The sequence below is a fragment of the Metarhizium brunneum genome, chromosome 1, assembly GCF_013426205.1.
Source record: "Metarhizium brunneum chromosome 1, complete sequence".
NCBI classification, from domain to species: domain Eukaryota; kingdom Fungi; phylum Ascomycota; class Sordariomycetes; order Hypocreales; family Clavicipitaceae; genus Metarhizium; species Metarhizium brunneum.
Window position 1 is genome coordinate 8,978,047 of NC_089422.1, and position 25,868 is coordinate 9,003,914.

At 47.6% G+C, this 25,868-nt stretch overlaps 10 protein-coding genes across 10 annotated transcripts; 6 read left to right on the plus strand and 4 right to left on the minus strand.

Moving 5' to 3' along the window:
- Positions 1-1,256: 1,256 nt before the first annotated feature.
- G6M90_00g027540 (uncharacterized protein) lies at positions 1,257-1,958 on the minus strand (the record flags this gene model as incomplete). Its single annotated transcript, XM_014692348.1, has 1 exon — positions 1,257-1,958. One exon carries the CDS (start codon positions 1,956-1,958, stop codon positions 1,257-1,259), a length of 702 nt encoding a protein of 233 aa, XP_014547834.1.
- A 3,129-nt stretch (positions 1,959-5,087) lies between these two features.
- On the minus strand, positions 5,088-5,492 carry G6M90_00g027550 (uncharacterized protein; the record flags this gene model as incomplete). The annotated part of the gene is made up of 1 exon (XM_066129987.1): positions 5,088-5,492. The coding sequence occupies one exon, from the start codon at positions 5,490-5,492 to the stop codon at positions 5,088-5,090; it is 405 nt and encodes a 134-aa protein (XP_065985579.1).
- A 1,499-nt stretch (positions 5,493-6,991) lies between these two features.
- On the plus strand, positions 6,992-7,810 carry G6M90_00g027560 (uncharacterized protein; the record flags this gene model as incomplete). The annotated part of the gene is made up of 1 exon (XM_014692347.1): positions 6,992-7,810. The coding sequence occupies one exon, from the start codon at positions 6,992-6,994 to the stop codon at positions 7,808-7,810; it is 819 nt and encodes a 272-aa protein (XP_014547833.1).
- Positions 7,811-8,247: 437 nt separating this feature from the next.
- On the plus strand, positions 8,248-9,841 carry G6M90_00g027570 (uncharacterized protein; the record flags this gene model as incomplete). The annotated part of the gene is made up of 2 exons (XM_014692346.1): positions 8,248-8,577; positions 8,627-9,841. 2 exons carry the CDS (start codon positions 8,248-8,250, stop codon positions 9,839-9,841), a joined length of 1,545 nt encoding a protein of 514 aa, XP_014547832.1.
- Positions 9,842-11,284: 1,443 nt separating this feature from the next.
- On the minus strand, positions 11,285-12,006 carry G6M90_00g027580 (uncharacterized protein; the record flags this gene model as incomplete). Its single annotated transcript, XM_066129988.1, has 2 exons — positions 11,285-11,577; positions 11,625-12,006. 2 exons carry the CDS (start codon positions 12,004-12,006, stop codon positions 11,285-11,287), a joined length of 675 nt encoding a protein of 224 aa, XP_065985822.1.
- Positions 12,007-12,572: 566 nt separating this feature from the next.
- On the plus strand, positions 12,573-13,185 carry G6M90_00g027590 (uncharacterized protein; the record flags this gene model as incomplete). Its single annotated transcript, XM_066129989.1, has 4 exons — positions 12,573-12,688; positions 12,738-12,838; positions 12,891-12,917; positions 12,971-13,185. 4 exons carry the CDS (start codon positions 12,573-12,575, stop codon positions 13,183-13,185), a joined length of 459 nt encoding a protein of 152 aa, XP_065986116.1.
- A 371-nt stretch (positions 13,186-13,556) lies between these two features.
- G6M90_00g027600 (uncharacterized protein) lies at positions 13,557-14,099 on the plus strand (the record flags this gene model as incomplete). Its single annotated transcript, XM_066129990.1, has 2 exons — positions 13,557-13,736; positions 13,791-14,099. The coding sequence occupies 2 exons, from the start codon at positions 13,557-13,559 to the stop codon at positions 14,097-14,099; spliced, it is 489 nt and encodes a 162-aa protein (XP_065985978.1).
- A 43-nt stretch (positions 14,100-14,142) lies between these two features.
- Positions 14,143-16,236, minus strand: G6M90_00g027610 (uncharacterized protein; the record flags this gene model as incomplete). Its single annotated transcript, XM_014692344.1, has 4 exons — positions 14,143-14,285; positions 14,363-15,211; positions 15,262-15,896; positions 15,944-16,236. 4 exons carry the CDS (start codon positions 16,234-16,236, stop codon positions 14,143-14,145), a joined length of 1,920 nt encoding a protein of 639 aa, XP_014547830.1.
- Positions 16,237-20,863: 4,627 nt separating this feature from the next.
- G6M90_00g027620 (uncharacterized protein) lies at positions 20,864-22,532 on the plus strand (the record flags this gene model as incomplete). Its single annotated transcript, XM_014692343.2, has 2 exons — positions 20,864-21,322; positions 21,420-22,532. The coding sequence occupies 2 exons, from the start codon at positions 20,864-20,866 to the stop codon at positions 22,530-22,532; spliced, it is 1,572 nt and encodes a 523-aa protein (XP_014547829.2).
- A 2,255-nt stretch (positions 22,533-24,787) lies between these two features.
- On the plus strand, positions 24,788-25,420 carry G6M90_00g027630 (uncharacterized protein; the record flags this gene model as incomplete). The annotated part of the gene is made up of 1 exon (XM_014684481.2): positions 24,788-25,420. The coding sequence occupies one exon, from the start codon at positions 24,788-24,790 to the stop codon at positions 25,418-25,420; it is 633 nt and encodes a 210-aa protein (XP_014539967.2).
- Between the last annotated feature and the right edge of the window lie 448 nt (positions 25,421-25,868).

A 25,868-nucleotide genomic window follows, 5' to 3' on the forward strand; every position in this document is an offset into this window, starting at 1 on the left:
TCGATAGTCTGAATGCGCATGCTTTAGTGTTTCTGAAGCGTCCTTTCATTAATTGAACGATCTTTGATACATTTTATGGTAGTGGCTGATATATTCCGAGGCGAATGTGAGAGAGCAACTGATGGTTATGAGCTCCCAGCTGCAGGGCAGTGCCGTGGTTTATCGCAGGCGTGCTTAAAATACTGGTAGCGACTACTTCATTGTTCCTAGTGCGGTTGACCCAATCATGTAGCTACTGCAGGTACCAGCAACAAGGCGCCCAGAGCTACCACCAACCGCTAATCGGACATCTAGGGGGGCCAAGGTTACCACTAACTTGCGACATGGGCTACTAGCACCTACAACTTTCCCCCCAATAGGTGCCAGTAACCAACCAGCTTTGACTGGTGGTATCCTAGTGTGCTGGTAACCGCTGACGTGCTACTGCTGGTAGTCGAGAGGTACCAGTAGTCGCTATGGCCTTGTTACCAGCACTTAAGCGCTACCAGCAATTGCCACATGGCTGTTACAGGTAGCCATTTATGCTGGTAGCTTGCCTAAATGTCGTGACTGGTAACCTACCAATGCACAATGGAAGGATGCCAGTAACCGCTGTGGCGCATCTCGAAGTGACTGGTAACCACACCAGTTAATTCCGGTGGGGCCAGGCACGTACGCCGCCAAATTACCAGTACCTCAAGGACGGTGAACTGCAGACTCCACTAGTTGCTAGTAGCTTGCCAACACAGCTGCCGGTAGCTCAGGAGCGTCTACAGGCCGCTACCAGCACGTTGCACGTAAGCACTGGCAGTAGCCGGCCACTACCAGCAGCCCTACTACACTCGCTACTGGTACACCGCAGTTACCATCAACCTGCCTGTCCGGGATACTGGTAGGCAGAGAATACTAGCAACTTGCGCCACTGGCCTGCTGGTAGCGGCGTCATACCAGCACCTGAGCCACCAAGGTTACTGGTCATCTGGCCCAAGCTGTTACTGGCAGCCCTGGCACCAATGTTTATTTATTTATTTATTTATTTATTAATTCATCGACTGTCCCAGCCGCTTAAGCAGCTATGCAGCGTTCGACTAAACATACAATAGTGTCCGTTTCACTCCTCTGAGAATTAAGCCGTTCCTTGTCCGAACTGCTTTCCCTTCCGCTTGAAGGCGGTCACCTCGGTACGAATAGTCATCATGGCTGTTCTGTATCTATGAACATGTCGGGCCCTTCCCGGCCCTCCTCGACTTCTGTTTAACAATAATCACTCGTCTACGTTACGCAGATTGCGTATATTGGAGTACCGTGGATGGCATTGCCTGGAATTGACCGAGCAAGCCAGTCCTGAGGATCATCTTAGCTGCTTGTCCCGCCATTGACGAGCTACAGAGAATGCGCTTGATGTCAACGCATGGTCGCTTGCCTGCCCACATCTTGACTCTTTCTTCTGTCCAGTCACGGCATTCCAGGAGGATATGTCGTACGGTTTGGGTCCCATATCCGCATGGGCATTTGTCGGTGTCCGCTCTGTTGATTCCGTGGAGATAGGCCAGGAGGCCTATTTTGCCTGTCCGCATCTGTGTGATCACAGAGCTGATCGCTCTATGTTTATCTGTATGGGTGTTTAATGATTTCTTTCCTGGCCGGATTCCAAGTCGGAAGAGTTCTCTCCCATGCTTGGCCTTAACCCATGACTGTTTCCACTCCTCCTTCATCGTTGTGCGAATGATAGATTTCGTGGTGGCAGTGAGAGTTTGAAGCCAATTTGGTTCTTGAGGAGGGTCCACCGAGGTTTGTTGGCTTGGATCGTATCCAGTAGCTTCCTTGGCTGCTTTATCGGCTGCCTCGTTGCCAGGCACTCCGACATGTGCTGGGATCCATCGGAATTGTATCTCCCATCCTAGGTCCCGGAGCTTGTCAAATGCTTGTATAGCTTCAGCAAGGATGTATTGTCCAGATGGGCTCTTGGGATTCCGCATTGCCTGGATCGCTGCCTGATTGTCGGTAAATATGACGCATTTTCCAGGTGTGTGGTATTGGTGTTACTGCTGCTGGTAGCATTGCTCCTAAGTTGGTGGTAATTTCGCCTGCCCCATTGCCCTAATACACAAGGCGCTCAGCCTGGTTGCTGGTATTTTAAGCAGCGTGCCCAGTTGCCTTGTCCACCGAGGAGGCCACAGAGCCGTTGCTGCCAGTAGAGTCCTGCTATAGCTAGGTAGTTGAATGTGCACATCATTAGTACGCCAGCCAGGCTTGTGAGCTTGTGCCCAATTATTGATGCCTTCAAAATACAAGTCAATCCAACCTATCTATGACACGTTGGTGCTTCTCTAAGGATTACGACGAGAACAATTGTCACTGAACTAAATCACTAACGGGTATTTTGAGGTGTTTAATCACATGGCCTATCCTATACATTCGTTTTCTCCCAAAATACAGTAATATCCTATGTCCACCACACGCAAATATAGCCCTCCTAATCCAGGTTTCGCAATAGAACCTGATATAAAACATACACAGACAGAGATAGCAGCATCCACACCCCAGACACCACACCGCTAATACAGGCCGTGATTGACCATTGTCCGTCTTGCACAGAGTAAACATTCACCAAGGTTGAGAAAAATCCCGTCAAAGAGTGAAGGAACGTAGGGCTAGAGGGATGTTAGAGAAGGCCAGTTTGTCACAAATGCAAATGAAACACGCACACGACAAGACAGCGACATATCCAAACATAGTTATGACGCCATATCCACCAAAGCAGAAGCATGCCGATTGTCGCCAAAGCGCATGCTACGGACGCGATGATTGCGAGTGGCAGATGGCGAACGGTGTCGAAAATGGATTTTCCTACCCCTGCAGGCACTTCCAAATCACGGACCGAGGCGTACGTAGATGGGGAAATAAGGAAACCGGCCAGCAAAAGCCAGGAGAAAAATCCAGCAAGAATGAAGTAGATCAAGGCTATGCCTCCCTCTGCCTCAAGGACCATTTTCTGGTACTGTGGCCGATGGGATTCATACTGGCGTTGGACTCGAGTTTTGCACAGGCGTGCTGTGAAGAAAGACTTCAGTTGACTCATTTGAAATGCCATGATAAAGCATGGGTTGATGCATGGATACCATTCTTGTGACTCGACCTATGTTAAGTACGATGAACTGCAGTTGGTGATCATCATACAGCTAGACGTAAGCCAAAGATGCTGGCCGTTCTGGGCGGCTAGTCCAACTAAAGATAATACAAGCACTGGTCTGAAAGGGCCCGCAACCTTCCAAAGCCGTGGAATCACTATGATCTCGTCGACCCTTGAAGTCACGCCAGTAAGCCCAGGGAGACGCAAGTGCATCTGACAAGTGCGAAAAGCTTCGCGGAAAAAGTTGTCATGAATTAAGAAGATAAGCAATACGGCGAGCTCTAAAACGATAGTTACAGCATAATTGCGGGTGCGGTGGCCGTACCACTTCGCAGTAGCCTAGCACCCATAATTTTCACGCCATGGCGCCTGCCTCGAGTCCGCTCAGCATCGGTGACGCGACGTTTGCTAGTCAATGTCAACCTTTGACCTTTCACCTCTTCTTTTCCATTTTTTTTTTCGGGTGGGCTAAAATGGAAGAAAGGGTTATCTCACCTCGATTAAGGTTTCTTTCTGGGACAAAGATAGAGAAATATCCTGATTAATGCGTTAAAAATGGTTACTACCATTAAACTTAGTGGCGACTTAATTCTAGGAGTTAGTGACACTAGATTTAATGTGCTCTGGTCCGGAGGCCAAAATATAAAAAATCGATACGTGGCACCTGTAGCAATATTCAAGTTTTTCACATTAACTCGGATTACGAATCATGACAGATTTCGATATTGAGGAGCTGACCAGGGCATTTGCACTGTTGTCGTTGCACGACGACGAAACTCCATGTCACGTAGCAAACCAGGGAACAGGCGACAGTTCCATTTCCCACCCCCCCATGTTCTTCCGGGCACAAACACTCAATCCAGAAATGCACCACCCAACAGGCCAACTCTCGCGTCCTGCAACATCATTTGACAATGATGGGGATATCACTATGCGTAACTTCTTAGCATGCACGCAAGCTCCTTCTAGGATCCAACTAATTGCAAAATATCACAGATGATCGATATTCCTTCGCCACCGGCTCATCACTTCTGCCTCTTAGGCCTACTCCTCGCCCGCCGCCGGCAAAGGCAGAGCTTACCAAAAGCCGCGCCGGCACAAATGTATCGAGAGTCAGGCGGAAGTCTGTCTCCGAGGCTCTCATGTTCAGTCATCAATTTGTTAGACGGAATTCGATCGACTATTTTGTACAAACTTGGGAAACCACCTTGATTGAATGGGTGTTATTGGTGCGGACAATAGCTGTGCCTCCGCATATACCTGTTGTTCAAATCGATATGGAGTCGAGAGCATTGGCTTTGAATCAGGTGATCGCAGGCAAAAGGGATAATCTCCCCTCTGGGTTTGGGTACATCCAACTCTTAGCCCTCCTCAACACACTCGAAAGGCGCATCCGGGAGGCCCGACAGGACCGGTTAATTTCGACCAAATCTGGTCGGCGTGATGACAGCCAGGCCATTGACATGTTTCTACAAGCCAAAGATAGAGTTTTGAATACCAAAACTTCAAGAAACCACGTTTGGAGGCTCAAACAAGCTGCTGAACGATTTAGTGAGCTGACCGGGTCGTCACCCTTGCTCTTGATTATATTCTCGAGAACGGCAGAAATATTTGTGTATGGGTTCAAAAAATTATGTTATGAGCATTGTTAAAGACCACTACTAACATAAAGATAGAAAGAATTTGCACAAAGTCGATAACCCGACTTTCAAAGTACTTGCTGCCGAAGCTCGCAAACACATACCAAGAAAGCTAGTGGATGCGTGTGCGACACTGTCCAAATTCACCGAGACTATATTGGAGTCTGGATCTCCAGTTAACTATAAAGTCACTAGTCGTATTGGGGAGGAAATAAAGCCATACCTTTGTAACTAGAAAATAATTCAACACGCGTATGTCTATACCCTTTGTGTAGTGATATCGCGAAGCGTTCTGCCCACACCTAAGAGACGCCTTTTCGCCAACAGGGCTGGCCTTAGTCAGTAGGCGACCATAGCCAGTAGGTGCGACCATAGCCAGTAGGTGCGACCATAGCCAGTAGGCGACCATAGCCAGTAGGTGCGACCATAGCCAGTAGGTGCGACCATAGCCAGTAGGTGCGACCATAGCCAGTAGGTGCGACCATAGCCAGTAGGCGACCATAGCCAGTAAGAGGGCTGGCCATAGCCAGTAGGCGACCATAGCCAGTAGGTGCGACCATAGCCAGTAGGCGACCATAGCCAGTAGGCGACCATAGCCAGTAGGCGACCATAGCCAGTAGGTGCGACCATAGCCAGTAGGCGACCATAGCCAGTAAGAGGGCTGGCCATAGCCAGTAGGCGACCATAGCCAGTAGGTGCGACCATAGCCAGTAGGTGCGACCATAGCCAGGTGCAGCCATATCTACTTGGAACTGTCACCCGATGCACGATTCCCAATGTTGTCACATGTCGATCCTAGCAGCCCAATTGACATAATATAACGCTTTCGGAATATAATGAAGAGAAAACTAGAACGTCGAAGTGATATCACCAGTCAAGAGCCAGAAAATAAACAAAAATTCAATGTCTCATTGCAAAGGCATCTCTCTATCTCCTCCCCCATGCGATTGGCAGTCGCATGTTCCAGCCGCTACCATAGTTTCTGTGACTTGGGACAGTACCATGCAAACACCCACTAAGTTTTCGGTATATGCTTACAGGCATCGGCGGCAAGAACCCTAAAAATAGAAATATCCATCTTGTGTGTGTCCTTCCTATTGAGCTCAGTAGTTGGCGATATGAACAGTCTCCATAACTCACAGAAATCCCTGCTGTCCTTGAAAAGAGCAACAGCAGCAGTACCAACGACCCAACGATATGATACCACTTTCCACCAACATGCTTGAGATGCCAAGTATGGTTTCTTGAAGTTCTAGAATCCAAGGCTATGTATCAGGAGATGATAAACATGTCGATTGCCTGCGTCTTATGGCTCATGCCTCTTCTGGTCACGATTAGCTTGTTCAGACGTTTTTGACGGACACGTCTTTCAAGTGCGGCCAAAAGCAGTACCAGTTGGACATGGGCAAACCTCGGAGGTAGATTTTTGTCCTTCTCCGAGATAACACGATGCAAGGATAGAACCAGTTCGTTATGCAGAGTAGTTCAAACTGTTTCGGTATCTTTCCTTCTGAGCTTCACTTTCTGGGATCGAACATAACCGAAACAATATTAATAGGGAGGGCATCGTTCGGGAGCCTTTCATATTAAATCTCAGCTGGTCGTCCAGCCGCCGGGGGTACAATTTAATCCTGCCCATCATATGCCGAAGCTCCCAATCTAGCACCGTCGCGCCCCGGTCACCCCGCATCCAATCTCCGTCAGACAGCAAAATATTAAAATTAGTACCTCCAAAGTGAAGCATCAACATGTTACTGCGCTCTGTTCTCCTAGGCGATGTCTTGAGGTGAAGTGCTAGTGAGGTACTACTCAAACCCGGAAACGCACCGTCAGGTCACGACTAAGCAAACATTTCCAGCAAAGTAACAGTTGTTGGGCTGAGCCGCTGCATTGCACCGCTGGAGACCCCAGAGCAGAGAGCTTGCGTTGCAAGGCACTCGCACCGCACCTGGAGGGCGATAGTCATAAAATTGGCAGGAACACGACATTCTGACTGGGTGGAGGCCGAGGAGACTTATCCAACACCAGCTGCCAAAAGCATTAAATATAAGACACATAGTTTGACGACAAAAGAGAAGCCGGCAGAAGCTGGCCGTCTGCCGCAAGCTTCTGCTCGGCGCTAGAAGGTAGTGCTGAGTTGTTGCCATTAACTTTAACATCCCGATGGACTTAAGACCTGTTTGAGTAGCGCCTAATTTCCACCGCCACTGCAACCTGCAAAGAATATTCGTCTTCAGAAATGCTCGTCCGTCAGATAGCCGTTTTCCACGCCCTCATTGGTCTTGTATGCTCACACTCGTGGGTGGAGAGACTCATGGTCATTGGCACCAATGGCACAATGATCGGAAACCCAGGCTATATTCGTGGTGCTGTTTCCAGGCTTGATCCGAATTTCAACGACTTTAAAATGCAACATCTCTTGCCAACAATTCCCGACGGTCTGCTTACAGACAAATTGTGCAAGAATACACAGAGAAATAGGACTTATACTACTGATCTTCCGGCACTCCAAGCAGCCCCTGGTGCCTTCATTGCTCTGCAATACCAGGAGAACGGCCATGTCACCTTGCCAGGACTCACGCCACAAAAGAAGAATAGTGGCACCGTATACGTATACGGCACGTTATATCCTCGCGACGATGAATTGCTTTCCTCCATCCATAATGTTTGGAATACGGACGGCACCGGCGGCGATGGTCGAGGCAGACTCCTTGCGGTCAGAAATTTTGATGATGGACAATGCTATCAGATTAATACCGGTCCACTCTCCATGCAACGACAGGCCAAGTTCCATAAAGCTGCAATGAACCCACAAGGTGCCGACCTTTGGTGCCAAAATGACATCCGGCTTCCTGTCAGTATTCCTTTCAGTTGGTACACCCTCTATTGGGTCTGGGATTGGCCGAGTTCTCCGAGTGATCATTTGCCAGGAGGGGAATCGGAGATATATACCAGTTGTATGGATATAGAAATTCAACCGAGAGTTCAGCTAGATGAAATGAATTTTGTTGATGGACAAGATCTCAATATGGCAGGCATCAAAGAACAGCTAGAGTAGAGAATACATGATAGCGACTTAAGGACCGACCTTGATGGCTGCCAATGCTTCCGTATCGTGTATGATCAGTCCGTCGCTTGCTCCTCGCACTGTTAGTCCAGGAGGCCCCACAAGCCAAGGAGTGGGTAGGTTACCCGTAGGCGCTGAACCGCATCGTACCTGGGACACGATTGTGCACGTTACGACGGCGGAAGACTGATCTAATTTTGGCTTTTTGCAAGCTAAGAGCGGCTGGTCGTGTCGAAGGTCGAGCATGATGTGTTTTCTACAGGCTGCGAGCTTCCCTTGCAATGGTGGGACGCGTCTCACCAAGCGCCGCGCGATCTCCGCCAATCAGTAGGCGGTGCAGCGACATCACCACCGGAACCACTCGACCTTGCAACTGCATAAAAAGGAGAGTTCCTCCGTCTTCAAGCTCACGCGGTGAGCGTTCAATGATGCCAACGTTACGAAGCCAGCAGCGCCGAGACACAAAAGGGCAGAAACGCGGCGTCGCTTCATCTCCAGACGAAATTACCGAGGACCGCCAGTCCACCCGCCCTTTGAAGAAGCAGAAACGCGGCCATTCATACTTCCCACCTCCCAAATTCTGGGACGGTCTATCGACGATTCCCCTTACTCGTAACGCAATAAGGGAACTGGATCGGCGAAATCAGCTAAGCAGTCATCCTCCTAGTCGCATACAAACACTTCATACGCCTCGACAGCCGTCAACCCTTCAGCGCTTTGCAAGACAAGGCGGCCCAGATCTTTCCGCGATAAGAGGCGTTAGTACAGCTCGATATTATATGCAATTTGATGCTAATAGTAATCTAGTGTCAATTCCCAATAGACTTGGGCGGCAATATGAGCTCCAGTCAATCGAGCCTCGGGCGTCGAAAGAGAGGTTCGCAGTCGCCCGTGAAGAGAACCAGCCAATCCTCGTCAAAGACCAACGCGACTCCTAATACTACGAGTACGAGAAGCACTGGTCCATATGATCGTGCATTTCAGCAAAATCTCATCGATCACAATATATTCCCAGATGGTTATGAATATCCAGATGGCGCGTTGCCACCAGAGCCTGAGAACATGAACGATATACTGCACGCGATGGCCCAGCCTCGACCGTCTTTATCCCCACCTCGATTCTCCAATGATGATTTCAGAAGGTTTAAAAGAGCAGACACCCATGCGTTTAAAGAGCGTGAAATTACAACAAACGTCATACCTTTGATCGAAGGAACAATCGCAGATAGCAAGTGTGTTGCCGGAGACGTTCCATTTACAAACCTAGACGACTTGACCGACGGCACGATCGTTTCAGGCAAGCCTGACCTGTACCACGGCGCACGGCCCGAACAGCTCGATATCAGAGTTCGCAGAGAGCAAAGCCGTAAGATCAACCCCTCGCCTCAGAGCGATCTTCCAATCCTGGCAAATTTTTTCCTCGAGGCCAAAGGCCCTGATGGAACTCTGTCAGTTGCTTCCCGACAGTCGTGTTATAATGGCGCCCTCGGAGCAAGGGGTATGCTCAGTTTGCAGTCGTATGGCCAGCCGGAGCCCGAGTATGATAACAAGGCATATACAATCTCATCAATATATCATGGAGGCACGCTTAAGATGTATACCAGCCATCCGATACCGCCACGTACACCAGAAGGAAAGCCTGGTTTCGTAACGACACAGATCAAAACGTGGGGCCTTACTGGCGATGCTGATACATTTCGCCAAGGCGCTTCTGCATTCCGCAACGCCAGGGACTGGGCAAAAGAACAGAGAGATAATGCCATTCAGCAAGCAAATGAAAGGGCAAAACGAGTGGCGTCGTTCACGGCCAGCGGTTTAGGCCTTGATTTAGCGGATGAAGGGTCTGGCGAGGACACTATTACCACTAGCCAGGAAACGGTTTTAAGACCTCATTCACATTCACACAAATCACGCTCCTATGACTCTGACACATCTGCTGATGAACTGTCCTTGGATATAGGTGACTGGTCTGTGGCTAAACGGAATAAGTCGCGATCACGGTCGCCACGGAAGAAGCAGTAGGTAGCTGGTGTATCACGGGTTTTTATGGCATTATTTTCAAATAACTAATGGCATGACAATGTAGATTTGGATCTGCTACTCATGCAAGAACCTTGCCAATTGCCTCTGCTTCGGGCTTATTTACCATCATCCCTGTGACCTGCAACGTGTGTCCCAGGTTGCGAACGGACTCGGTAGAAACGTTGCGTATGATGTAGTCCTTGTAGTACTTCTTGCAAATGACAAATATTCTCCTATCTTGTTCGACCTTACAGCTCGTCACATTGACTGCTGCCTTACTCATGGGATTACAAGAACTCGCTTCGCGATTTGTGCAGGTAAGAGCAGGATCAGCTAACAACATTACCCCGCTACGGAACAAAAGCCGTCACGCAAGATGTCGTAGAATAGTGTCCTCATCAGAAAGGGGGACAGCATGTAACAAAGTAGTTGTAACTACCCAACACATGTAGGGATGCATAGTCTCTCCGGGTTGTCTTGCAGCATTGTCGCCGATTGTCGAGGATGTAGCGCTACGCTGGACTTCGTATAGATTGCCCGAGGTGGAGGCGGCGTGTTATCTTCACGTGACTTAGGCATGGAGTTGATTCCCAACATATTGCGACCTAAAGGCACATGACAAGGAATATACCGCATCCTGCACTTTTTGACACGGCGCATTTTTACCTTAATGCCTCTTCGATGATCAAGTAGCGGCACTCGGTACTTCTAGCAGCGAAGCTCTGCTCGACCGCCGACGCTTGCAACCATCAAATTTAGTGCCTGAGGACCCCGCTCTTCTATTTCGCTCTATCTGATCCGCGACTGCAAACCACCGATGACACTGAATTGCGTCCATTTATGAACATGGGGCGAAGGTCTGATCCTACAGTTGGCGCGCATCAGAGATTTAATTCAACGCGCCTTTACAGAGTACAGTTATGGCCTGCCTGGGAGTTGATGACCGTGTGTGCGTTTTGGTATTGAAACTAACGTCAACAGCGAAGAATTCTTTCCATTTCCCGAAAACCATGCTGACAATCTTATGATACGTGAAGCATGTCGAAGATAACCAAGATCAAATGGCCACGGATGACCGACGATGATCTAAAGCAACATTGCAGGGAACAGGTAAGGAAGTCTTCATATATTCTGCGAAAGCGAAATTAATAAGACGTTCCTAGTTACAATGCGGCGAGTGCAGCATTACCTGGAGACATGATCTCCCAAAGGGTACACGAATACAGCCTCCCGCGAATACTTTCTTAATTGTTATCGATGTACCCGAAAACAAGGGCGCGATCCGCGTGTTCGATAGCACAGCCGACAAACATCTCGGTACCGTTGGCACCGAAGATGCTGGGTATATGGTCGGGGTGCCCTGGGATATTAACTGGTGGTTCAGAGTCTCAGGTTCATTGAACGTGGGGTATATTATGCATCAGGAAGAGAACTGATAACTTTCTATATTTTTGCTCGTTGCATTGCAAAGTGATTTGTCAACTCCGGAGAAATAGGGATAATGACAAAAGAATGAACTGCTTCGGCATATGTATCTATTAGATAAACCCGTCCTACTTCTTGCCCTGAATTTACGATCTCCCGGACATCTTCCCATCCAAGTTCATAAGCATCTCCAGTAAATTGTGAGGCTGCAGTTGCAGCAGCTTCAATACGACGAACTGTCGAAGTGCTAGACAAGGAGGCAGGTTCTCCACGTTGTGAGGCACCTGCAGCCATCTGGCTTGGCTGATGATCTAGTAAGTCAGCACAACGATGACATGGGAGAACTAGAAAGACTCACTTTTGGCTGAGAAAATGCAGGCTATGGTCTCAAGCTCTGTCTTGGCAAACTCTCTCTCCCGTTCTTTCATTTTGACTGGCAGATCGACACGCAGGCGGTCCCTCATGCCAGCTACGGCTGATACACCGAGCCCTGCTGCAGAAATAACGACTCCTGCCGGCCCCATAAATTGTTTGACTCGCAGCAAAAATTCTAGGTACCGCGATTTGTTTGCCTCTCCAGGGCATCCAGGTGGTGGCCGGCCCGCTGCCAACAGTGCGAAGGCGTCGCCTACTCTGGCCTCCTCGGGGTCCTTTAACTTCCCGCGATTCTTTATAGCGATGGAAACATCAACGAGCTTGTCCACTATGTCGATGACTGACGTTAGCTTCTTTTGCGGCATCGTTGACAATGAAACATTCGATCGTGGGGTGAAGGTCGAAAAGAGTCGAGAAGAGTCGGAATCGGTCGCGAATGGTCATAAATAGTCAAAGCTGAAACTGCCCTTTCGGAGTAACAAAGGACCGAATTTTGCCGATTTCGGCTGATTTCGACCAAAATCGACCAAAGTCGGCCAACCATAACGGGGCAGGGCCATCATTACAGGTCTCAAATCACACATTCGAGTGACACTCGCCTACCGGAACGCCTATTCTCCGCATGTCATCTATCAAATTCTATTGTTTTATACGGTAATTTACATGAATGCTACTCTAATGGTGATGTGGCTTGCAGAAAAATTGTTGGTTTGCATCAGAAAAGGAGCTTGCTGATCAATTCATGCATGAAAACTAGCCCAGAGGAGCCATCTGCCATCCCAAAGCTGATGTACGGAGAATTCGTGAGGCAAGAGATAAGAGAATTTCGTATATAACGTCCGACTGTATCTGCTGGAGCGGTGAAAATTTAAGGCACAGATTCATACCAGTCTACATTCACTTGTAATCATTCTCTATAACTATTTCACAAATGGCTGAACATACCATACCTCAGACAGAGAAAGGCGAAGAAGTGTACGTCGGCATTAACCCGTCAACCCGTATTTATGATCAAAATGTAGACAGAGGATTAGCACCATCAGCTGGGTAATGATCTATGCTCCTCAGCGTATTATACGTTGCTGACAAGTAATAGGGATTCTTCAGGGCCCCGATCTGGCAATCCAGAGCACAGGCATACGCCCGGATCCCTTCCAATGGTAGAACAAAACCACATTTCACACTGCGCAGGAAACGGTGAATATGAGTCAATTCCCCTCCCCTAACTGACGCTGATCTTGTTTGGCAGTAAATCAACGCAGCACTGATATTCCAGGTAATGTCTCAGGTCAGTGAAACCAGACGAAATCATTAATTTCATATTTCTAGCTTCAACCTCCCAAGGCTCGCGAGATGAAGGTGTAAATCAGGAAGAGAGCCGCGATGATAGTCTTCACGAACACAAATCCACAACATCGAAAAGTCCTACCTCCCCCCTCTCTGCTACCGACGACAAGACCGAAACAGATGTGACGGATTATGATGATGTAGATGAAGACTCTGGTATGGATATCAACACTGGCCTACCACCGTTTTCAGGGTAAGATTACGGCAACGCAAACGCGTTGCTTGTTGGGCCATGATTTATGGAATATAGAGCTTGGGAATTTTGGCTACTGGTACAGGTCACTCATTCAATTCTACGTACGAATAATACAGGAACAGAATTCCAACTATCGGCATTTCTCGTCATGCATGCTCGGGCACTTCGTGTTGTTGTATATTTTGGGCGACTCCTGTGATTGATTGGACAGCGGACCCAGTTTTTTAAGTCACGCGAGTCTGCATGCGTGATGACGGGATCAAGACTGTTTTCGCTTTGGACAGTCGCTAGTTACCGCAGCCCATCGACACGTATATATAAAGACTGGATGCTCAACAAACTTCTCGTGAAATTTGCAACGAAACAAACACGATGGCTGAAGACAATCGTTACCAACTCCTTGAGCTCGACACGCCGGACGGCCTTCAAGACAATATTGTTAAGAGTCTAGTCGTCCACTCCACAAAGACCGTAGATGAGCGGGGTCGACAGTTATGGATTTACGACGAGACGCTCCCAATCATGATTTACACCAGCATACTGTTGAAAAAGGTAGGCACACACGCCGTTGGATAACAGAACTATGCTAAAGTAGAAAAACAATAGGATGCATCTATTAACGATGTTATTGCCAAACGAGGGCTTGCAGTCTGTCCCATGGAAAAGGCTGCAAGAGTCGTGCGTACTGGGGATGGAAATGGTGAATATCATGAGGCGCGCTCCGGCTCTATTGCCATAATCACTCCAATCACGCATGATAAGGTGCCGATTTGGTTGGCAGCAATAGGGGAGCCTTTTTCAGAGAACAAATTTGTCGAAGCTAGTAAAAAGGACAAGCTGGTTATATTTCCAGATACAAAATTCCGTCTTAGAGTACCATATTATCTAATGGTACGGTCGGTGCGAAACGTTTAGGATAGCCGCAATTGAATTCAAAGATCTTCAAATTTATGGTAAACTAGACTTGCAGGAAGACGCCACCACTGGAGGAACCTTGCGCTCCAAAGGAATCCATAGCCATGAGGTTCGCCCAATCGAGAGAAAGTTGCGAGTCGAATTGCGGAAGACGATCATTCGTATCCATGCCTTCGAAATCGATATCTGTCTAAAAGTTAGTCGACCACAATTGCGGTCCAGATTGGGATGCATCAGAATATATTTGAACTGGCTTGGCATACCGAAAAAACCAGGAGGAAATTGCGGATCAAGGGGCGGGAGCCCTTGAGAAATATCCATTCCCCCGGTCAGCGGTGCAGCCTGGCCGCTGGTGTTCTGGTCAAGCAGATCAACTGGCGACACTGGCTGCCGCGAGTCATGATGAAAGCTTGAGCCATCAGATCTCTTGTCCTGTTCATTTCCAGAGGCTCGCTTTCTCTTGACCCCTTGCTTTGACCGGCTGTCTAGTAGCAACATTTCCACTATCATGTACACCACGTCTGTCGGAGCCGTCAAGAGCTCTTCTTGCGATGATGTTCCATTTAATATCCTTGAGGCGAGCTTTGCCATACCATGCTTCTCCTTATCCCCCTCGAAGCTCTGTAGGTACGTTTCCTTGTTGCAAGACATGTACTTCGCAAGCCTCTGGGCATTGTGCAGGATAAAATCCGTCGACTTGTCTGGCGAATTGCTCCCAGACTCGCTATTAGCATAGTCAACATTGTTGTTGTTATCATGACTACCGTCATGACTTCTGGCTTGTTGCGATTGTGCACTAAACTCGTCGAGTATCGTGCTAGGAAGTCTCTCAGTGTAGATGTTTGTAGTGGCGTTTGCGAAAGCAGGAAGCTTTAAGCTCTGGCACAGATCCTCATAACGGCCCTTTTCTCCTTCATACCACCAGTGAAAGGCTACTGGGTTTAACACTGGAATGGCATCTGAAATGGCATCTGCTTCAGTTTCTCTGGCTGTAGCAACGAACCTCCTCAATGACAAATCAATCAGGGCGACAAGTCCATCGTAAAAATACCTTTCGTTATCCGCGCCTTTAATGGCAGTATTCCCAAGCCGCGCTACGCCAAAGCCTCCAACTTTGAAAATTAGCAACGTGGTGTCTTGTCGTGTTGGTAAGAAAGCCTACCTTCTAGGAAGGTGAATACAGTAATCGCCACACTCCCATAGTATTCAACCAATCTTGAAATCGCTTCTAAGATTCGGTCAAGGGCACGACCACAAAGATATTTGGATCCGTTGTCTCTGGCCTTCCGCGCGTTCTCAAGTTCCGTTATACCCGCTATATAGTTTCCCACATTTTTTATAGAAGCCACGCTCAGCTCCAAGTCCTTAGTTTTAGAAGTCGTTCTGGCGCATATTTGGTCTATTGGCGTTTTGTCACTCTTCAATCGCATCCACAGACGCATGAGCTGGCCAGTTTCGATAGGGTGCTCATTTCTTGCAGACGTGTCAAAGCATTTTCGGATGGTCCTTAATCTTTTGGCTTGATTTCCTTGAGGCTTACTGACAAGAATCTGTATGCCTCTGACGAAAGCCTTGGCTGTCGTGAGCATGCGATGCTCCAGACTGCGGTCCTTTTTGATGGCCACTTTCCCGGTCAGGGTTTTTGGGGCAGGCTCGGGTCCTGGTATAGTAGATGGCAATACAGATTCTTCGGTTAAACCTTGTGACACTGAATTTGTCGATGTTGAGGCCGGTAGAAGGGTTGTTGTCGTTGGCCGATGTTGTGAGTCAACCTGCTGTTCAATCACTTCGATATCTCTATTTCAAAATTAATCAACTGTCTTGGTTATTGAAGCAAGACGTACAAGTCAGGACCAAACCAACTCCGTGGCTTGAAGATTTTCTCCCTTGTATCATCCTGAGGAGCATCAGGGCTTTGTATGAACAGCTTGAGGCTGCATTTTACGAGTGGAATATCGTCCTGGTCAAATAATTGAATGTTGAAATGCTCTCTGATGGTGTGTCCCTGGGCGCTATAAGACCGACGCAACGCCCAGTTGCTGTCAGATTCCTGGTCTTGAACGAAAGAGTTCGCAAAGTCGGCATCATCGAACAACCCATCTCGAAGGTACCTCGCAAGGAGGTCGAGACCACTCATTCTGATCTTTGGACAAAGGATATGAGAGTGAAAATGAATAGAGCATTTTGGGAGCGGACGGCGAGCCTACACTGAAGAAATGTGTAATGACGGGTTTTTCCATTGCCCCGATGTGCGTTCCTTTGATCGGCCTTGTTCATGAACCCAGCTAACATGAAATGTACAGAAGAGCAGGGGATTGTCTTGGTCGCATGGCGGTCGGCCACCATTAGGGGGAGGGAGAGGGGGGTGCAGAATGTTTTACACAAACGATTCTGTAAAACATTGTGCACGCCCCTTCTTGGTTGCTTGGTGTTGAACGACCGCAGTCCAACACAACTGCATGTACTAGCAAGGCTTGCATCGTTCAATTTGGAGCCAATGATAGATGCAGTACCGATTCCCCGACGCACTAGTAAGGATTGCTGGTCATTACAGCCGTCTGATTTGGCCGTCACGCAATACCAGTGAGACTCTCCTATCGAGGCAGAGAACTAACCAGTTCGATGGTAGTCAAGAGGGTCGGGTTTGGGCCTTCCAGCGATAGCCCACATGCTCGTTGGATGAGACCTCATCTTCGACCCTGGCCACCGAGAACAATCAAATGGTCGTCTACAGAAGACCTTATAATGAGGCTGTCCCTGCAGCAATGGCGGTGAGCTGGCGGCCATTCCGGAGCAGACGATAAATCCGCGACTAAACACGGAATTTGTGCTAGTTCTTAGCTGCGGTGCTTCAAACCCAGCTCCTATGGCTACCATGGATGCGACAGATTGGGAATCGATAACTGCAAAGGCAATGGGGAAGTCCAACGGCAGGGTGGCTGCTTGGTAGGCGAGTGTCCGATTGCTACTGGTGTCAAAAACGGCAGGACTCTTCGTTATAGTTCCAAAACAGTGGAGGAGAGGCCAAATATGGTGTAGCAAACAGTATGCTATAACAAAATCTCTGTATTCATCCACCGCCTCCTTCAATTCACCCGCTCGTAGACTGTTAATCGCGGGCGTCCACAGATGCCAGGCCGTATCTCATGATGCCCATTTCAAAGTGAAACAATCCTCAACGAATTTTTCGCCTCTATGCATCAATTTGGGCACTCCACCAAATATTATAGCACAGAGCTGTGCGTGAGGCCATCACGTATATTGTCGCGTAGGGGCGGTTGGTTTTTTTCTCCCTGCGTTACCTGGCTATAAAATCTCTTTGACTTTTCGTCTGGGGCCTTTCCCGTTTCCTCCAAACCTGACCTGCTGCCCATCAAAATATCTTTCATTCTTTTTTTCCCCTCCAAAGTCTTCCCAAAGACCAATAAAAATACCGCCAATGCATAAGACAGAGCATAGTATTTGCCTTCACTGCTGCACTATTTATGATACCGAGGCATGCCGATGCAACGAAGAAGTCAGCTGTACACAAAACGTCCTATTGAGATTCGAATTCGGACCATGCTCCACTTGTGAAGATGTTCTACACAATGGTCTGGCAATTAAAGGATCTACGCTCGTTCTGGGTTGGGCTGCCCGCGCCTTCGTGGCAAGCGGCGACGACCTTGATTCCTTTGCCGTTGAAGCTGCGATCAGGATGTCTACGGAACGCTACTATGCGGACTCGGCCCGATTTAACTTTGAGCAAGAAGTTAAAATTTTTTTGAGAGATCTCCAGCCGTCACGGATTGATCTCCGTCATTGGACCTGGAACAATATTGCCGGAAAATATAACGATGATGCGTGGATAAATCGTTTTATGAATTTTGTAATAGAGATTGCACGCAAAATGACCTAGAGGTGTCACAGCCACAGACAAGTTCCTGCTGTTGTAGTCCACAACAATCACATTACGGCTCCTTTTCATACCGGCGCAAGGGCCCCTTGTCATCATCATCTCCTCCAGCTGATACACGCATTATTGAGACCTCTCCCAAGTCAGGAAGTTGACCGAGTCCGAAATGGTATAACGAAAGGGGTGAGAAGGGGTTGAGCAGGGAAATATACGGGAATGGGCCTCATATCCGGCCCTAGCATCAGAGGACAACTCATTGTTGAAGACCTTTGAGTCAACTACTTAAAATGAGGCTGTCGCTGCAGGAATGGCGGGGAGCTGGATGCATTTTTATTCATACTTCTCTTCCACCTTTGATATCATGCAGTCACACAAAACTCCAGCCTTGTCTTTAACACAGCAAATCGGGCTGACAATCTGTTCCATTTTACAGCTCTCGATTCTTAGCACAGCAGCAATATTAAGAAGCCTATTATCTGGACGCTCATCTAAAACTAGTTTCTGGTACTGGACAAATTTATGTACGTTGTATTTTTCCGTTATTGCTGGTTTAGTGGTGGGTGCTGTCTTGATGGTGGCGACATGGTGTGAACTAGGGGAGCATTCGGTGGAATATTGGGCGGATTGCGAGTTATCAGTGATGCTGCTCTGGAGTATGCTATTAGAGGTGAGTATACATTGACTAGGAAATGGGCAAAAGACTGAACCTAATCCAGAGTATCGTATTGGCTGGTCTGATAGTGACGGCTTTTGGGAGAACCAAAGCCCAAGGGGTCATGATGAAGGGACTTTTACTAGGTCTATCACTTACTGGGATCGGGTTGCTATCGGCAGACTTCCAATTTAGATCATCGTCACGACTTTTGCCGACGTCAGCTATAGCTGCTTTTCGAGGATCTATGATGCTATCATGTTTCATTGTGCGCCTCGAAGGAGTTAGACGAGGTATAGAGGCAAAATCCCAGAACTGGAAGCTTTGGCTTTCTCTGGACATTCGAAGTTGCTTCGAGATCGCCACCTTTGGGTTTTCTTTGATCTCATTTTACGATGTCTTAGCATCACGCATAAACTATAAACTGGTGAGATGTTCTTCCATCATCAACCTGCATACGCTGACAGGGTAGGTTCAAAACGGAATGTTCACAGTCATCGGAATTGTGAACCTTATCACGGGATTTAGGAGATATCGCCAGTGCAGGAGTGAGGAGAGAGACACCAACAGGCGGCAAATGGCTGGTGAAGATACGACGGATGGAGTTTTACTTTGGAATAGGCCAAAAACAAAAAATACGTCAAGTGATTCTGAGATCGAGCTGGTACCAAAAGATGTTTAGAAGAGGTGTCGCATATCAAGCCTACCCAAATCCTACCTCCTGAAAAACTGGGACACTGCAGTGGCTGCCTGGCAGGTAGCTGCTACCGCCTGAACTATCAAAGATTTCTTTTGTGTATAAAGAGTTGCACGGTTCCGTTGAAACCCTTGATGGAGTTCTTGCTCCTTAGATAATTCTCATTTAATACAATTGGCGCCTTCGGCGCCATTATACTCGTTCTTTTGTGACCCTCAATTGTCTGACAGGGGTGATGCTTCTGCATGACAAGCATATTGATATAACTACTGCTCGTTTGCTATTGCCTCATGGAAGCTTGAACCACTCTGTATTGACAGAATAAAAACCGACGTATGTTGACATAAATCATAGACCACTCATTACAATTGTACTTAGATGTCTCTTTGTAGTGCATTTTATGGACGTCTAAAAACCTCACTGACCACTTTGAACGCTTCTATAAGAACCTGGAATACACTAATAATTCCGCAGACTTCGGCGCTGGAAAGTAGCTCTGAATGTTCTACACCACCATGCGGCTGTCTCCGTAGGTGCAACCCTTCTGGATACCGGCTAGCCCTCGGCAAGGAAGATCTTTTGTTGTTACACCACTGAAGTGCCCCTGAACCGGGGAATACAGTTTTGGCAGCCTCATTTCCCTAGACTCAGGTGTTCGTGTTGTTTTTCGACACACGTTAGGCTGCGTACATTGTTCACGTGGAGGCTGATCCATTGTTCCGTAGGATGTATAAGTATGACAGTCCTTCCTTCCGTGGCGGTTCTAACTCAGTTCTTCAGACTTTATTCAGGAAGAGCTCATACCAGTGTCCATCGGGAATCCCATACCCTGGTCATATTACATTAAAACACCACCACAATCAACATTTAAGACCTGCAGGCCGCATTCGTTACTACCATGGTCTTCAGTGGCAGAAAGCGCAGAATCAAAGTATATCCATTATTCACAGTCGGGGGATTGACTAAACCTTACAACAGCTGAAAGTCTAACATGGAGTATATGTAGTGCGACGGGGCGAAGGCTCGCAGGCTCTGTACCAGACCCAAAACCGATATCACTTTTTGCCACAAGACTGTTGTGGAGTACGCAAGAAAGAAAGGGCAGAAAACCACAAGAGTGACCTCGCCCAGGCCAACCACAACACAGGACGTCATTTCATCACCAGATAAGGCGCTTGCGTCATCTCGCCGGGTTTGGAAGGCCTGTACGGGTTGCAGAAAGTTCCGAGTCAAGGTAAATGCACTGCTTGGAGATCAACTAACCTCGTAATAACCGAAGGTCTAACAAGAAGTCTATGTAGTGTGAAAATTCGAGGCCCTGTCAGCAGTGCATCAAGTCTGGGAGAAAATGTACCCCACCCGAAGAAAGGATTGTTACTCGATACGGATATTCGGAATCTTCCGGCAGAAAATTCGCAAAGGATGAACCCCTGAATGCTATATCACAGGATGAGAAAGTTGCCTCATATTCGACACCAAAGGCAGGATCCTTGCAGCTGCGCTCCTCGGACCTTCCCCAGATGCCCCTGCAGGAAAGGGCAATCGCTTACTTTTTGTATCATTATGATCTTGAATCGCCTAGCCAGAACAAAATCGGCGATATGGGTTTTGTTATCCTATCGAAGAGCGACAAGGAATGGGAGCATTACCGACTGGCATTTGAAGCTTGCGCTATGGCGTCGTTCATCAATGAGACCGGCGGTCAGCTTGAATACAAAAGCTTGACTATTGAGACATACAATAAAGCGCTGATGGCGATGCATAGCGCACTTCAAGATCCAGGTGTCGTTTGTGAGGATGCAACCTTGGCTGCAGTTTTACTTCTAGCGCTGTTCGAATGCTTAAATCCTACGACTGGGGAGCAAGAAAGCTGGCGCAATCACGTACAGGGTGCTATTGAGTTAGCCCGAGGACGCGGTCGGAAGCAGATTGACACCCGAATTGGACAAATGCTATTCAGGGCAACCCGCACTTTAATGGTAAGATTTCCATAAACTTCTCAAGTCCACGGTTTTATCGGGTTGATCTTCAAGTTTACATCGTGATGTAGACTCTCTAATAGCTAACTTGCAACAGGTAATATATAGTCTCGCAACACTAGAAGACGAAAAGGAGAAAGAGCTCTGGTGGTCCGGAGACGATGAATGCACTTCGACCCAAAAGCTTTGCGTTGGAGTGGCTTCGCTTAGCGCAAAGGCTACGGTCCTTCTTGGTCCGTCCGGACATAAAGAGGAAGTCGAAGTCGAAGTCATGCTTAAGCGGTGTCAAGCTCATGATCGAGCTTGCAAAGCCAGGTGGGAGGAGTTGTCAAAGAGTACACAGGGCATTAGCTCTGACAACACGGACCCCTGGCTGCTGATGCTTCTGAATATGCTGACATGTGCACGAATCCTCCTGAACTCAATCATTATGAGATGCGCGACCTGGACTTACAAGGTCCCCAATTATCAAACCTCTGAAGAGTATGATGGCGCCTGTTCTGCTCTGGCGGAAATTATTCTTCACAGTGCCAAGGTCAACGAACAGCAACTCTGCTGGGCCGAAGAAGCGCAGTCCTCGTTTGCGGAACTCGACGTTCAATTACAGCCTGGGCGGGATTCGAGCAGATGCGCCATCAACAAGTGGATAGAAGATAATAGGAGCCTCTGGGAAGAGAAGCCGCTGGTAGGGCTACAGCCGTTAGCTGTTATCTGGTCTTTAGAATGCCTCAACGACGACCAGAAAATCGCCATCGATACCCAATTACGACGCATCGTTGGTTGTACGGTGGATCAAATACGCCGTTCGCCATCCTATACTACTGAGGCGTGCACACGACCTTCGCCCAGTCTTTCCGAACCCGCAACGGATACTCCCGAGGCTGGTTCGCGAGATTCTTCCCCAGCTTCCACGGGACGCTTTCGGTACACGCAACAGGATGATGACACTTTACTTGAACTTTCGAACGAAGGCATCCCGTGGCGTGAAATCCGAGACCGCTTTCCCAAACGCCCTGACAGTTCTTTAAAGACTCGTTTATGGACATTAAGAAATTGTCAGCTCACTGCTGATGAGGATCGTCTGCTTATTCGACTAAAAGAGGAAGAACATTGTTCCTTCAGAGATATTGCCCCAAAAATGCGCCGCCACCGGGCTCTTGTGTCGAATCGCTACAATCAATTACGACGTAACCGTGCAATGAATAATTAACATGCCTGTAGACATGAATATCAAGCAGCTTGTTGACTTAAGGCATCAAGACACTTTTCGCGGTTGCTCTAAAAAGAGGCTTCGAAAGTTGTACTCTGAGTACAAGTCTCACTCCTTGGCTGCCAGCCTTAAGGAGGTTAAGGTTCATCCTCAGAATGGGATGTGATGATAGCAGGAATGAATGGGAAGAAAATTCCAACGAAACAATTGCAGTTATCGAGAGCTTTCTTCGTCAACACGTGTATAACCACGAAAGTGATTCACAAGACTGCTCAGGTAGATCATCGAGCATGGCACAAGCGAATTGATGACGATTCAAGTTGATAACAAACTTTTAGAGCTCACCGCAGATACAATCACAAAAGCGTACAGAAAGAACGGCCAGGGGACAGGTCCGGTTTGTGTCATATTTGGTCCTGTAATACGATTCTAGAATATCTTGGGGACAATTAAACAGCATGATATGGTTCTCGTACCTCTTCTTGTCAAGTACATCAGATTGTCAAGGATCAGCAAAACCAAACAACAGCCCTTGTGACTCTAGGATCACGCAAAGTTTCGACAGTAAATAAGACACAGATCGACGGGATACATATATGATGATGAGGGGTAGAAATTAACTAAGCGATGATATAAAAAGACTCGTTTGTCGTCGCAGTCTCTCCCCATAACTTGACCTCTTAGCATTATCGCCATCTGACCTGAGGCAACGAACCAACATTCGCGGAAGGTAATGCGCAGGGGCAAACTGATCCCACGTTTGAGCTTTATGACTACATGTGTGGCCACTATCTTTTGAGGAAAGTTAATGAGTGATTAACTTTTGTCGCTACCCCAAAGCCATAAAATTGAAACTACATACTGTATACAATGCCTATCAACTCCCATCCTTGCTTGCAAGACGCTGTCAGTATGGTCCCCCAGAGCATAGAAACGACATGCTGAAGAGTTTGCAGAATTTTTAATCTTAATATATACAGAAACAATAAAGCAACACTCGAGTCAAGAACAGGAGGTAGTAATGGCCATCCGAAATGAGCCCCTACAAAGTCAATACGCATTCAATGTTGCCGCTAGCATATACGAACCATTCCAGGAAGTCTTCGGTCTTACTTGGCGACATATTCATACTTTAGTGTTTTTGTGGACAATTATTACACTATCGAGTCAAATATGGCGAACAGTCCAACAATCGAGGCAGTGTCAGCTGCCTCAACCAACCACACAATCGGAACGGCAAAAGCAGCGTGTCAAACTCGCAATACCAATGCTATATAATATTAAGTTACACTTCGTCTGGAGGCCGAAAAAAGGAGGGGTTATAGGAAAGCTTGGTGTGTCGCTGACAGATATCAAGCTATTGGTCATTGCAGAGCGGTCTAGTGACTCGGAATGGTCGCTTAAAGGTCAGGCCAAATTCTATGGAAGTTTGTCCATAGTCAAATGCGCGACTGATATTCAGTGGAAAATGAAACGGCAATTATTTCAGAATCTTCCACAATCTTGGTGGCTGAAGAAAAGGGCACCATTTCAGATGCTCATCCTCAAAGAGGTATGTGTCTCAAGTGATGATACGGCCGTAGTATAAAACATAGGTCCTACTAAAATATTGCTCATGAACCTGAACCTTGCCTACTGTTCAGGCGATCTGCAGAGGGTTTCCCACATAGATTTTTCGTCTCGGGGGGGGGGGATCAACCACCCTCCCGTACGGGGGAGGTTGAGGTAACAGAAGGTAACCCAGCATCATGTTACCTTTCGGGCTGTCAACGAGGAAAATATCAACCCGGAAATTTTGACAGCCTTGAGGTCTCCGCGAACGCGCTTTGTCCTAAGCTATTACAAAACCTCCCATTCAATTTGATACGTTGCCATGTCTTCTCACTCTTCACCCCCGGTCTCTGCAATCTAGTTTCGGCTAGACTATATCTCTAGGATCTGCGGCTTACATTGTTGCCTGTGGTGCAATTCCAAGTTAGCTTAGTGAACATTCAATCGTACGATATGGGTCCGGCCCCTTTCACATCCGGTGCATTCAGGAGCAGCGCAATCCAAATCCTAGGATGGTTTGCTCCAACCGCCTTGAGCATTCAATGGTGACATTTTAAAAGGTTGAAGACTTTCTTATAATGGCCTATAAATACCTCAACCTCAACATTTCACCTCCATGAAACGAGGTGATATCTTCATACCAGCTACGACCACTTTCATGAGCTGGTGTTCATAAACAAGCAGGCACTTCTACAAGCATCGAAATGGAAACCGAGACCAGCCTAACAGCCCCGCCGAACACACCCGAAAAAAACCCTTACGAGGGTGTTTGTCAACGCAAGGTCGATGCCCAAAGTCGCAATTTGGACCCTACTTCTTGCAAGTCCTTTTACTTGGCTCATGAAATAATTGAAATATCTTCTGAGAGTGACGGCAATAGTGATGAGGCTACCGTTCCGAACAGTCCAAGAGTTATTGAAGAAGATATCAACGAAGGCGACCAGCCCTCCGAAAATGCTTCCCGTGCAGATGCAGCCGAGGATGAGGTCAATGACAATACCAACAAAGCCAAAAACGGAAGCATCGTATATTCCAATGGCCTTTTAGCAACTGAATGTCTCCCGAATGTGGATCACGCCAGGTTTGCTAATACGGCAGAGGAGTCATCGAGCAAGTACAGTATCATCACCATGAGGCTTGACACTCCTGCAAGTGAAAAATACGGTGCTGTAGGGCAAAAGTTTGGTGAAGGTGGTTATGTTGGCAACCGTGAAGGAAGTAGCGAATGCAGCAATGGGAAACTAAAGAGAGCCTACGATAGATACGAATCACCGCCCGACGATGTTCCAGAGCATGACCTACTATCAAAAAGGAGAAGAACAGCAAAGCGTCTATAACCAAACTCTGATATTACTGCCGAGTGTACCATTGATCATCTTGGAGTGGTTAGTGGCTCGGAGTGGTTCCATCAAAGATCAGGAGAAATAAAATGCTGCTCAGCTATACAGTCATGTTCATTTGCTTATTATAACATATTGGTTGTTGAAGCATGCCGCCGTTTCCGGGTTTCGCTTCGCCTTGATGGTTGAAAAGGCAGGTCCACATTATGATATGGTTGCAGTATAATATACAGATTTTACCAGTTGGACTCGTATGGACTTTGAACTCTCTTGCTACTGAAGCGATTTTGCTATAAGAGGATTCCGTAGGCCTTGTGTTTGGCCATTTTCCAGTGCATTTGGCCAGCAGTAGACGAGAAGAGCTTTCGTGTTGACACTATCCTTTTCACGCACTCATGCTTCGCCCTGTATACGAAGAAGCAATACCAGAGCAGGAAGTATGAGC